We start from the raw sequence: 13498 nt of genomic DNA, 5'->3' as shown, positions 1-13498 counted from the left end.
GGAGGAAACCCACACAAACACGGGGAGAACATGCAAACTCCACACAGAAAGGCCACAGGAATTGAACCCACGACCTTCTCGCTGTGAGGCAACAGTGCTAACCACTAAGTCACCGTTCTGGAAAAATGACTGAAATGACCAAATAGCAGTTCAGATGTATTTAGATTATAAAAGTTAACACCAGATGCTGGAAAAACAGTATTAATCATGCTTTTCTATCATCTGTGGTATAACAAACAATTAGTGCAAGCAATTCGCATTTGAGGTGAATATTCAATATTCTGAAGGCCCATTGGTCCAAAGGTCCATCAGGGTGGATGTAGAGACGGCAAAATGCCCGACCTCGAAGCCACAGAGCAGTGAAGCAGCATGCAGGCGGACGCCCAGAGCTTTAGCACTTCCCTGCTGCATAGGGATGGGTATCGATAAGATTTTATCGATATTGATACCATTATCGATTCCGCTTATCGATCCCATTCCTTATTGATTCCCTTATTGATACCTCTTGTGAATTTTTTGTGTACTAAAAGTAGGCTTTACAGGTTTTCTATGTCAGCGGGTCAAAGAGCTTTTTCTTATCATGCCCCCACTCTGTGGAACGGTCTTCCTGCGACCATGAGGCAGTCGAAGTCCGTGGACATTTTTAAGTCAAGACTTAAAGTCTATTTTTAATTCTCTTTCTTATGAATAGTTTTTATTTTTTTTATCTGTTTTATTCTTTTGCTTCTGTTTTTAATTATGTATTTGAATTTGCATACGTCTGAGTTGAGGTCTTACAGCTGCTGTGCTGCACGTCAGGATGTAATTTATAAAGAACACAGCACGTCTCATTTTGGGAGGAAAAAAGTTTTAGTCGATTGTAGTTTCTTGTCTGTATTACAACGTTTGTAAGAGGTGTCATTTTATTTAAAGCGGCAATTCATTTTGAAATGATTAATTCCGACCGGACTCTGTTTCAGCAGAGAGCCGCACAACATTTGGAGCTGTGCCAACTGAACGGAAGATGATTCTCTTTTCTTGACTGCAACAAGACATGAGTCCCAGTTAGTGACTTTAATCCACACAAAAGTGACTCACGATATTTTAATGGCTTTGAGAGGGGATAAAAAGCGGACTTGCCATTTCTGAAGAGCAGCAAATCAAAGAACCAACAAGCTAGTGGATCGACGCATTACTTCAATGGTTCATGCTTCAAAGTGGAGTCGCGCTGCAGAAACGTTTGATTACAGAGCCGCTGCAGGGTCTGTAATCAACGTAGAGTTATGATCATTTTCCTGACAAACACCCTCAAAAACAACGGCTGCTCTGAAGGACCGATAACGGAATTGTTAAGCAAAAAGGCTATTGATATCGGTGAATCGAATCATTTCTTAACAATACTTGAGAAGAACCGGTTCTCGATACTCAACCCTACTGCTGCCAGGCTGGAGGTTCAACGAGGACATGCCACAGAGAAACATTCAAATCCTGATGAAGATTAGAGAACGGAAAGGTGTTGCTGCTATTTTGAGCGGTTTGCAAGCTAACTAGCTGACCAGCCTTCTTTAGGGCCCTTGAACCAATGGACCTTCAGACCAATGGAACCTTCGGGATAATCATCCATCCCTGCATTTGGCTCCTAAACAGAAATTCCCCAGTTCATGTCCACCTGTTCCCCATTTCTCCATGTACATCTGGATTTGGGTCAGAAGGGCATCAGGCATGAAAGATGTGCCAAATTAACAGGGGATCCAGGTGACCTCAAGCAGAAACTGAAGCAGCAAAAGTAAGGTTGTTATTATTATTTTTTGTCAAACAGTTTTCTCATGGAACAAAGAACCACAGTCTCCAGATTATGATCATATTTTTAGATATGTGGACTCTTCAGCCTTCTAACCTGTGGTGGACATGTATGCAGTGCTGCTGGACTTTTCTGGTTTTCCATCAGGCGTTGCATTGAAATGCGTGTAGCTGGTCTCCCGGCTGGCAGTCGATGCCTCGGGTGCAGCACTGGGCTGCATCGTCTCTGATGTGCTGGATGCTTCGGTCGTCTTTGGATGAGATGGGGACAAAGCCACATTTAAAGAAGTAAGTACCGCTGTGCTTGCAGGTGTTGTTGGCTTTTCTGTTTCCGCATCTGAAGAACTGATGTTTGTTGGTGATGTTGAACTGAGATCTATACCACCTGGAGATGGTATTGCTGTAGGCTTAACTGTGGCAGAAGTGTTGGTGTCTACAAAAGAACAAATGACACAATAAAATGACATGATGTTGGTAGATGATGCTCACATTTTAGACTGAAAGCTGAGTTGTAGTTACTTTGACTTTGGATTATTCATGACAGTAGTTAACTAAACCAGAAGGGTGGAGTTACACTGATACTGGCCCCTTTTTAAAATAGTAACCTCCTTCCGCTATCACTCAACACGAGCGTCATAAGGTACAGATACAGCCTGTCCACTTGATGAAACCTCAGCATTCCTAAAAGTTAGCACTCACATGCCTTAAGCTTGCCGCAGTTTTGCCCAGAGTCAGAGCGACTTTTAGCCTAAAAGCTGCAGTCTGCAGGATTTAGGTGTGTTTTCTGGCAGAAATGGAATTCAGCATTCACAACCATCTGTTCATTAGTGTATAAATTACCTGCAACAACAAACCATTTTTGTAAACTCAGAATGAGCCCTTCATAACTACATGGTGGTGCGCCCCCTCATGGAGGTGGCCATGTGGCACCGCCACTTTGATACAATGGCCCAAAAACGACATACTATGCCCGCCTTTCTCATAATGCAGTGTAGCTGTAACTCTGAAGAAAATAAGAGGAATCAGTGGTTGCTACACTATACACTGTTTATTTGTTGCTAGTGCAGGCTAACAAATGTGAAATGGTGCATCATTATTTTGTTCATCACAAAAGAAATTGATGGAGCACAAATCTCCGTTGCTAAAGAGGTGAAAACATGAAGGTTAACAAACTTGTGACCAGCAACGATACAGTACAATCTGTAACCTCACCACTAGATGACACTAAATCTTACACACTGCAGCTTTAAGCTGGTTTGTAAATATGACCTCTGATTAATAATATTTACTGTCCTGTTTCGTGTCATTAATGTCACTGCTGACTGTATTTATTAAAGCAGGTTTGTGGGTTATGGTTTGTACTGATGCAAAGGCGGCATGTACGTACAGAATCACATTTGCTTCAAGTTTCCACCCAAATGTAATATATTCCTCAACTCTGTTTAACATTGACAAACATCAGCTGATAAATCAATATCACAGATCTGAATGAACACATTAATGAGGTGTGTGATGGTAACACCCGTCAGTGTTTTTGCCTGATTTGAATGCACTTCTGGTGTCAGTCTTAGCCAGAAATCAGATTTAGCCATAAGTAGAAAGTTTTCTCATAATGCAAATAAAAATTATGATTTTATCAGACAGACTACTTCTACCTGCTTCTCATGGTAGGGTGTTTCTTGTTCGCATATCTTTACACCTCCATCTGGGAAGGTCCACAAGCAGTTTCAGCAAATGCTTAAACAAATTGAATAGTTTGACAGGTAAACCTGCAAAATGCTGACTTACCTGCGGACAAAGTCACTGCAAACAGGGACATCAGTACAGTCAGGTGCATCGCTGCAGGCATGCTGAGAAAGGAAAGTGACAACAGTCACAGCCACTGCACACAAACACACACATCCGTGACAGCAGGATGTGGTGAATGGCCGAGGAGGAACTCCTAAATGTTCAGTCAGGGCATATCAGATGTTTCAAGTCAGTTAGTCAATGTTTGAACAAGGCAGAGTATTTACTTATACCGTAGTCCCGACTGCAGCTGTTCCGCTTTCTAAAATTGCTCTAACACGCCAAACACAGGTGAAAATAAATGTTAAAAATTTATGTTTTGTCTGTTGTACATCACTGAGCCTGCTGGCAGTTCTATCCATCTCATGAAAGTTTTGCCTTTCGGTTGTTGCTCACTTTGTGATGATCCACATTTTACATTTCTGCTTTCTTTTCAAAAATCAAAAGGGAAGGTCTTCATTTGCTTTAAATCGAAAGGAGCTGCTGAGGGCTCCGTGATCCGACCCCGGATAAGTGGTTGAAGGTGAGTGAGTGAGTGAAACTGCTGAGGGGGCATCTCAGTCTCCCTATGTGGCTGTGTCATAGAGGGAATGAGCTACCTTAATGGGCGTGTCTCATAGGAAAAGCACAAGTCCAGATATATATGTCACAGAAGCTCTGTAAAACCTGGTTCAGGCATAAACATGTAATTACAAAGACCAGGTGATAAGACCTGTGATAAAGACATTAAGAGCTACATTAATCTGACATTTACCCCTGATAATCTTGACCATCACCAAAGTAACTGACCTCTGCAAATCTAGAATCCACCTAAGTGTGCGCCACATTTTGTAAAAACTAGGTTGAAAATCAAACTCCTTGACCTTTGCCAAAATGAAGTCTTTGAGGGCAATTGTGGGCCAACCTTCAATGACATAAGTTGGTAGAAATCAGTAAAAGGACCTGGGAGGTGGTAGCCAACAAACTGGCAACATGACCCTTGCCCCAGTGATTAACCTTTAGCAAAATTCAAGCTTCCTCTGCAATTCCAGAACCCAACTATGGTGCAGACTGAAGTAAAACAACAACAAAACTAAATTTTGACCTTTAGCAAATTTGAGAACACATACATACATACAGTTGTACTCAAAGGTTTGGGCACCCCTGATAATTTTCATGATTTTCCTTTACAAATCATTGGATATCTGGATCAGAAATTTCAGTTAAATATATCATATAGCAGATGAACATACTGATATTTGAGAAGTGAAATGAAGTTTATAGATTTATAGAAAGTGTGCAATAATTCTTTAAACAAAATTAGGCAGGTACATAAATGTGGGCACCCCAACAGAAAAAATACATCAATATTTAGTAGATCCTCCTTTTGCAGAAATAACAGCCTCTAAACGGTTCCTATAGCTTCCAATCAGAGTCTGGATTCTGGCCATTCCAGAACATTGTACTTGTTCCTCTGCATGAATGCCTCAGTAGATTTTGAGCAGTGTTTAGGGTCATTGTCTTGTTGAAAGATCCAGCCCCGGCCGAACTTAAACTTTGTCACTGATTCTTGAACATTGTTCTCAACAATCTGCTGATATTGACTGGAATCCATGTGACCCTCAACTTTAAAAAGATTCCTAGTACCTGCACTGGCCACACAGCCCCACAACATGATGGAACCAACTCCAAATTTTACTGTAGGTAACAAGTGTTTTTCTTGGAATGCTGTGTTCTTTTTCAACCATGCATACCACCCCTTATGTCAAAATAACTCAATTTTAGTTTCATCAGTCCACAGCACCTTATTCCAAAATGAAGCTGGCTTGTCCAAATGTGCTTTAGCATACCTCAAACGACCCTGTTTGTGGCATGTACGCAGAAAAGGCTTCCTCTGCATTACAGCATCTCCTTGTGCAAAGTGCACTGTATAGTTGAACGATGCACAGAGACACTATCTGCAGCAAGATCATGTTGTAGGTCTTTGGAGCAGGTCTGTGGTTTGACTATGACTGTTCACACCATCCTTCACTTCAGCTTATCTGAGATTTTTCTTGGCCTGCCACTTCAGGCCTTAACTAGTACTGTGTCTGTGGTCTTCCATTTCCTCACTATGTTCCTCACAGTGGAAACTGACAGCTGAAATCTCTGAGATAGCTTTTTGTATGCTTCCCCTAAACCATGATGTTGAACAATCTTAGTTTTCAGGTGATTTGAGAGTTGTTTAGAGGTTCCCATGTTGCCACTCATTAGAAGAGATGCAAAGAGGGGGAAAATTTTGCAAACGGCCACCTTAAATGCCGTTTCTCATGATTGGATTCACCTGTGTAAGGAGGTCAAGGGTAAATGAGCTTACCAAACCAATTTTGTGCTCCAATAATTAGTGCTAAATGTATTCAGATCAATAAAATGACAAGGGTGCCCAAATTTATGTACCTGCCCAATTTTGTCTAAATAATTATTGCACACTTTCTGTAAATAGTAGAAACTTCATTTCACTTCTCAAATATAAGTGTGTTCATCTGTTATATGATATATTTAACTGAAATTTCTGATCCACACAACCAATGATTTATAAAGGAAAATCATGAAAATGAACAGGGGTGCCCAAACTTTTGCATACAACTGTAAATGGAATGATTTTCCATCTGCATCAGACGCTCATAGCACTTTACAATTATGACTCACATTCACACAAACCGATGTCAAGGGGAGCTGCCATGCAAGGCGCTCACTACACACCAGGACCAACTTGGGGATGAAGGACCTTGCTCAAGGGCCCTTAGTGTTTTTCCGGTCATGCTGGGGTTTGAACCAAGGATCCTCTGGTCTCAAGCCCACTACCCCTTTTAACACTACCCACCCTTAACCATAACCCCCACAGCAAGCCCCATTCCCTGACCCGCTTCACCCCAAATTTCATGCTACCATCAAAAATTAAGTTTGTGGTATTGTCAAATTTTGTGCAACTTTTGTCTGTTGTATTGTTGTTGCAGCTTCATGTTGGAGTGGAACACAGATTTTCATTAAAGAAAAAACAAACTTACTTAATATGCGGTTCCTGAGAGCCACCAGTGCTTGTGTTGATCCCCAGGTTCCATAGCTTCCTGTGTATACAATGCCAGTCAAATGCGGGTTACTTCCACAGCCAAGGCTGATACCCATTTACAACTGGATGGATTGAGACTCAAAGTGTTTTGTTCAAGTACACACACAGGTGCATGTACATGTGCTAGGCTTGGCGGACACAGAGTGAAAAATCTAAATTTAAACCTTTAACCCTGAAGACCTTGACCTTCATGAAGGGTTATTTAGGGCTCAACCTTCATCCACATAAAATTGATGGAAATCAGGCCAAGGACCTGGCAGGAGTAGCAAGCATTTCTGAAAATTATGGTGTAATGTTTATTCTGAATTCTCTCCATATGTAACTGCTACAGACACCAATTGATAATTTTGGTGTATTCCACAATCACACTTTACAGTATATCCCCTACATGACTGTCTTACATATTTCATACAAATATTATTACTATGAACTTCATGTACACATTATATTTTAATTACAGGAAATGTTTCTCATCAAAAATTAAGAATAAAAGCATCATCTATGAAACAGATCATTTAATTTGATGTATTATAACTTTCAAATTATGGAAAATGGTGGAAATTGCATACTTCATTTATCACAACGCTTTACTTTATCCAAGTATTCAAAATAGTTGCCAAGCCATTTCAGGAAATTTGTTTGAAAGCCTCTTTGTTGACACATTTGTTGGTCAGAGTTACAGTAGTTCCCAGAAAAAGTTCCAAAGTTTGTGATAACGGCAACATGGAAAAGGATAATAGATGTAAAAGGCCATCTGTACCACATCATTTTGGTGAGCTAATTGCGACAAGGACACCAGAAAACCACTGAGCCATCTGCAAGTACTGCAGTACTTCAATCTGTGGCTCCATTAAGGCAACTTCAAATTTAAAACGGCATCTATAAGTAAGTTAAGAGATTTGTTATCTACAGTAGTGTTTAGAATAATAGTAGTACTATGTGACTAAAAAGATTAATCCAGGTTTTGAGTATATTTCTTATTGTTACATGGGAAACAAGGTACCAGTAGATTCAGTAGATTCTCACAAATCCAACAAGACCAAGCATTCATGATATGCACACTCTTAAAGCTATGAAATTGGGCTATTAGTAAAAAAAGTAGAAAAGGGGGTGTTCACAATAATAGTAGTGTGGCATTCAGTCAGTGAGTTCGTCAATTTTGTGGAACAAACAGGTGTGAATCAGGTGTCCCCTTTTTAAGGATGAAGCCAGCACCTGTTGAACATGCTTTTCTCTTTGAAAGCCTGAGGAAAATGGAACGTTCAAGACATTGTTCAGAAGAACAGTGTAGTTTGATTAAAAAATTGATTGGAGAGGGGAAAGCTTATATGCAGGTGCAAACATTTTTAGGCTGTTCATCTACAATGACCTCCAACGCTTTAAAATGGACAAAAAACCCAGAGACACGTGGAAGAAAACGGAAAACAATCATCAAAATGGATCGAAGAATAACCAGAATGGCAAAGGCTCACCCATTGATCAGCTCCAGGATGATCAAAGACAGTCTGGAGTTACCTGTAAGTGCTGTGACAGTTAGAAGATGCCTGTGTGAAGCTAATTTATTTGCAAGAATCCCCCGCAAAGTCCCTCTGTTAAATAAAAGACATGTGCAGAAGAGGTTACAATTTTCCAAAGAACACATCAACTGGCCTAAAGAGAAATGGATGAATATTTTGTGGACTGATGAGAGTAAAACTGTTCTTTTTGGGTCCAACGGCCGCAGACAGTTTGTGAGACGACCCCCAAACTCTGAATTCAAGCCACAGTTCACAGTGAAGACAGTGAAGCATGGTGGTGCAAGCATCATGATATGGGCATGTTTCTCCTACTATGGTGTTGGGGCTATATATCGCATACCAGGTATGATGGATCAGTTTGGATATGTCAAAATACTTGAAGATGTCAAGACAATGACCCCAAGCACACTAGTAAACGAGCAAAATCTTGGTTCCAAGCCAACAAAAGTAATGCCTTGCAGATGTGAAGAAATCATGAAAAACTGTGGCTATAAAACTAAATACTAGTTTAGTGATTCACAGGATTGCTAAAAAAGCAGTGTGAACATAATAGTTTTGAGTTTGTAGCATCAACAGCAGATGCTACTATTATTGTGAACACCCCCTTTTCTACTTTTTTTTTTTAATAATAGCCCAATTTCATAGCCTTAAGAGTGTGCATATCATGAATGCTTGGTCTTGTTGGATTTGTGAGAATCTACTGAATCTACTGGTACCTTGTTTCCGATGTAACAATAAGAAATATACTCAAAACCTGGATTAATCTTTTTCCACAGATGGACACAGAACTAAAGCATCAGGGCAAAGACTGTGCAGAGCTTGAGAGTACACATTATGATGATCAAGTGCAGAGCATCTTGTCAGCAATTGACAGGCACTTCACTGACTTTACATCCATTGAGCCTGTTGTCAGTTTTCTGTTTTCCAATTGGGGAAAATATAGATGTGGACTGTATGATGTCCACTCTTCACCCTGGATAGCTGTGCTATTGAGAATGAGACCATCACACTGAAAAATGACACTGAGCTCAAATCCAGAGCAACAACTGACATGATTGTCCAATTCTGGAATCTAAATGCAGTAAGAGAAGTATTCCAACATCAGACAAACTGCACAGTTAGACTGCGCTTTGTGGATCAATAAATTTGTGCGAGTTTGCATTTTCACATATGAAAATCAACAAGTAAAAATAAAGATCTACCATGACTGATAACCACCTTGCGGCCTACTTACAGCTGGCACTTAGCTCCTACTGTCCGGACTATGAGGGACTAGCTGCTGCCTCTCAGTGCCAGAAGTCCTACTAAGCTTGTGAACAACTTCTCCAACTTGAATTAGATATCATCTAATTTTGGTTGTTTGTTGATACGGGCCAGTCCTATGCCTATTTGTGCTTATTCTTTGCACCATGCACCAATTCAATACAGTATTATTATTACTAAAACGTTATCTTTGTGCCAGAAAATGGTGTTATTATATTGGTGCACAATAAATTGTGGCTATGCTGCGGCTTTCAATATGGCTTGGTAGATCTCGATAGACTTTCAACTTTAAAAGTAGTTCTTGGTTCAAAAAAGGTTGGGCACCCCTGCTGTAGAGGATGTTGGCTTGATAAAAAAAACCCTTCTATACTCTCGTAGCTAGAGTTCAGAAACTCCTAACTTTTTGCCATAAATCCATGCATGCTACTGATGTCCCAGAGGGAATGCATACATTTCAGCCTGCTAATGCTATCCACTGGAATATCCAGCTAAAGATGTTGAAGTCAGTCCTTTCAGTTCCTAGCATGTCCTTGCTGAGCTCAACTGCTCTATCTAGCTTTCTCCATATGAATTCAAAATTATCCATGGGCTTTGTGAGGTATTCAAACTTTTTGAGGAAGCTACAGACCGCTATCAAGCAAAGAAATCAGTGACATCAAGCTTTGTGATCCCTTGTATCAGAGGCTTATGACATACAATTAGAGATGTGAGGCTGACCAGGAACAAAGAAATGCGTGTCCACTTTACAAATATCACTTGATAAAGTTTGAGGACATGGAGTGCTTCCAGCTGGCTGCCACACTTGATTCCATATTCAAACTGGTCTGGTGTATTGGTGAAGAGCACATCCTAATTAAAAATCAAATCCACCTCCCCAAACGTCATTGCCACCTGTGACATCAGTACCCAAACAAGAAAACATCAGACACTTTTCCTACATGGAAAACCATTCAGCTGCTGTGCCAGTTGACACAGCCTTCCGTGAACTCCCTGTCTACCTGAGTAAGCCCTGCCTGACAGAGGACGCTGACCTTTTGGTGTTTAGGATATAAAACCAGAGCAGTTTTCCAAACCTATCTGCACATGTCTGCAAATATCTGGCCATACTTGCATCCTCTGCACCTGCTGAGAGGATCTTTAGTGTTGCAGGTAAGATATTCCAACCAGACGTAAGAGGTTTCAATGATAAAACCTTTGAGGAACTTATGAAAATTAAATGCAACCATGTTGGCCTGTAAATTAAGATCTGTAATAAATGAGTATTGCATTTACCACAATTTTGTTATATTTGCTCATTTTCAAAAAAAGATTACACATTATTCAAAATGGAGGAATGTTTTTTTTGTTTTTTTAAGTGATTGTAAAGTATTTTTAGTATTTAAGCCAAAACCTTTGTTAAATGTGACAAATTCATCCTGTTACTTCGCTATGAGGAATTTCTCTGAGTTGCAATGAATTGGATCCCACTTCCTGTAATTCCAATTCAACATCCTGTGTGGTGGAGCCAATTCAATTCAAATTCTTCAAGTGAAATTAATTAAAAAAACAAATTTGGAATTTTGCACAAGCCTGTTACAGACAGGGTGCTCAGAGTGCACACAATAATCAATATACACAATGCTCTAACTTGCTATCTAAAAGATATTTTGTCAAATCCCCTGGATCTCATTTAATCAAGATCTGTTTTAAAATTAAAGATCTCTAAGCCCAGCTCAACCCTAAAATAAATAATTTTATTCCCTCTGTGTTTGTCAAAGGCAGTTCTTGCCTTTGACAAACACAGAGGGCATAAAACTGCTGCACAAAGAAACACCAACATGAATCTTCTCAAGATCCAAGTCTTAGTGTCAGGGCACTCCGTGTCACAATACAAGTAGGCTTAAAAAATACAATAAAACCTTTTTGGGGGGAGGAGGGGTCGATTTCTTCATATGAAATGTGTAATACTTTCATTTTAACACATACCCACAAAAAACAATAGTAAGCCTTCAAAGGAAACAATATATATATTTTAACATCAATGCAAAAATATCAGTGGCTTTCCAAAAACTAAAAATACTTCGTTTATATCTTTTCATTAGGTATATTCAATTTACAGCCAGTAAAGTACAACTGTACAGCCTGTAAATAAATAACATTCACAATTTTAGTCAATCAAAAATAAAGTTTGCAAGTACAGCCGATGATTCAGTTACAGCAGTGATTTTCAACCTTTTTTGAGCCGCGGCACCCTTTTTATATTTACAAAATCCTGCGGCACACCACCAACCAAAATAATATTATAATGCTATTACCTCTGGTTTTGCGCAAAACCCAAATATCATTATTATTATTATTAATAGAAAATTCGAAAATCCTCAAGCATTTTGCGCTCTTATCTCAAGTAGGGCTGTCACGATTAGGAATTTCTGGAGACGATTGTCAAATAATTGCGATTGACGAATATATTGTATATTTTTTTTTCTTTTTTTTCCCCTTCTTTATATTCTACTATTGTAGTATAATTACACAACTCTGGAAGAATGTTTGGCTTCTGTGAGTGGAGAAACTGGGAATGGTGCAACATTTTTATTTTTAGCTTCATTTTACATACAGTCCCAACTTTTTCTGATTTGTGGTTGTTTCTGTTGCATTTCTGAAATTGTTTCTCCTCATCAGTCACATTTTGTGCTTAAACACTGCATTAAGCTCAAGATTGAACAAATAAATACCTTTGGAAAATAACAGCTGTTAAAGTTCAGAGTTCTCACCTCCTTTTTGTGATCTGTGCGTTTGAACATTGTTTTTTTTTTGTGGCTCAGTTCCTTCATATATTCTCATTTTTTAAATATGTTTTTAAAGATATTTGACCATTTATTTCATCTCATGATCTCATAAATTCAGCATACGACGCGCACATGGTGTGAACAGGACGGTAACGGCAGAATCACACCTTTAGAGATAGTTCAGAGAGAAGTAAAGGCAGCTTCATGTTTCCGTTTTAATGTTCACTTGGGTTAAAATCCTCTCTGCTCCGCGCTCGCTGCGCACTGAACGTGTCGCGCCTGCATTCAGGAATCTCCCTCACCCACCCCCTCCCCTCCCTCACCCACCCCCTCCCCTCCCTCACCCACCCCCTCCCCTCCCTCGCAGTCTGCAGCCTAACTCCGCGCGCGCGCACACAGGCTCAGACACACACACCGACAGCTCCGCATTTTAGACGGCTTTTGAAGAAGACGGCACTGTTTTAATCGGCCGTCAGCCTCCTTGTTATTGTCCCGCCTTAAGACGAGAGCGAGGCTGCAGCACGTTTGACATCAGATTCTGTTGTTTTATGCTTTGTGGATAAAATAAATAATTCACGGTAATCGCGAATATGAAAAATACCCACGGCACCCCGGTTGAGAATCACTGAGTTACAGCATGATAGGCATTAATGCATGTTTGTATTTTAGTAATATACATGCAGTAACACTGGAGATACAATTATGGTTTTATAGATAGAAATACACATAGAGCTATATAAAACTTACATAAAAATAGTGCAACATTAAAATTACGGCAATTGCATTGTATAAATACAGTACCCAAGTAGAAAAAAAAAACCCAACAACTGATCAAATCATCCACATAAAGCTAAAAATAAGTAAATTGACAAAGATCCAAAGAATGAAGAAGTTATCAGCACATTGAAGCAGCATTACATCATAGCACATGGTAAGCCCCTTCGGCTGTTTCTTTGTTTTCACTCAGGGCCGCAGCAGATCCAAGGTGGATCCGCATGTTGATTTGGCACAAGTTTTACACCGGATGCAATTCCGGATGGGGTTTGAACCGGGAACCTTCCACACTAAAACCAAGGGCACTAACCACTTGACCATGACAGAATTTTACACTCTACTGACACAAAGCTAAATTGTTTTTGTACTCAAATACTGATATGCCTCCAGATGAAGCTGCCAATCAAAAGATGACGTTACTCCTGCAAGAAAGAATCATTGGCCCGTTTGTGTTTGTCACTGTCACAAGTGGAAGACCTTAAACATCATTAAATTCAAAGCGTGTGAACATTTAGACAATCAAA

At 39.8% G+C, this 13498-nt stretch overlaps 1 protein-coding gene across 1 annotated transcript in view; it reads right to left on the bottom strand.

The window, feature by feature from the left end:
• Nucleotides 1-13498, bottom strand: part of mpv17l2 (MPV17 mitochondrial inner membrane protein like 2) — a 77501-nt gene that overhangs the window by 33731 nt on the left and 30272 nt on the right. The window contains exon 5 of the mRNA XM_034180089.1: nt 1877-2030. Within this exon, the coding sequence (XP_034035980.1) occupies nt 1877-2030 (154 nt within the window). The remainder of the gene's footprint in view (nt 1-1876; nt 2031-13498) is intronic.

This window comes from Thalassophryne amazonica, chromosome 10 (assembly GCF_902500255.1).
Source record: "Thalassophryne amazonica chromosome 10, fThaAma1.1, whole genome shotgun sequence".
In the NCBI taxonomy this organism is placed as follows: domain Eukaryota; kingdom Metazoa; phylum Chordata; class Actinopteri; order Batrachoidiformes; family Batrachoididae; genus Thalassophryne; species Thalassophryne amazonica.
Note: the sequence above shows the minus strand (reverse complement) of the source record. Positions and strands in the feature narration are given on the sequence as shown.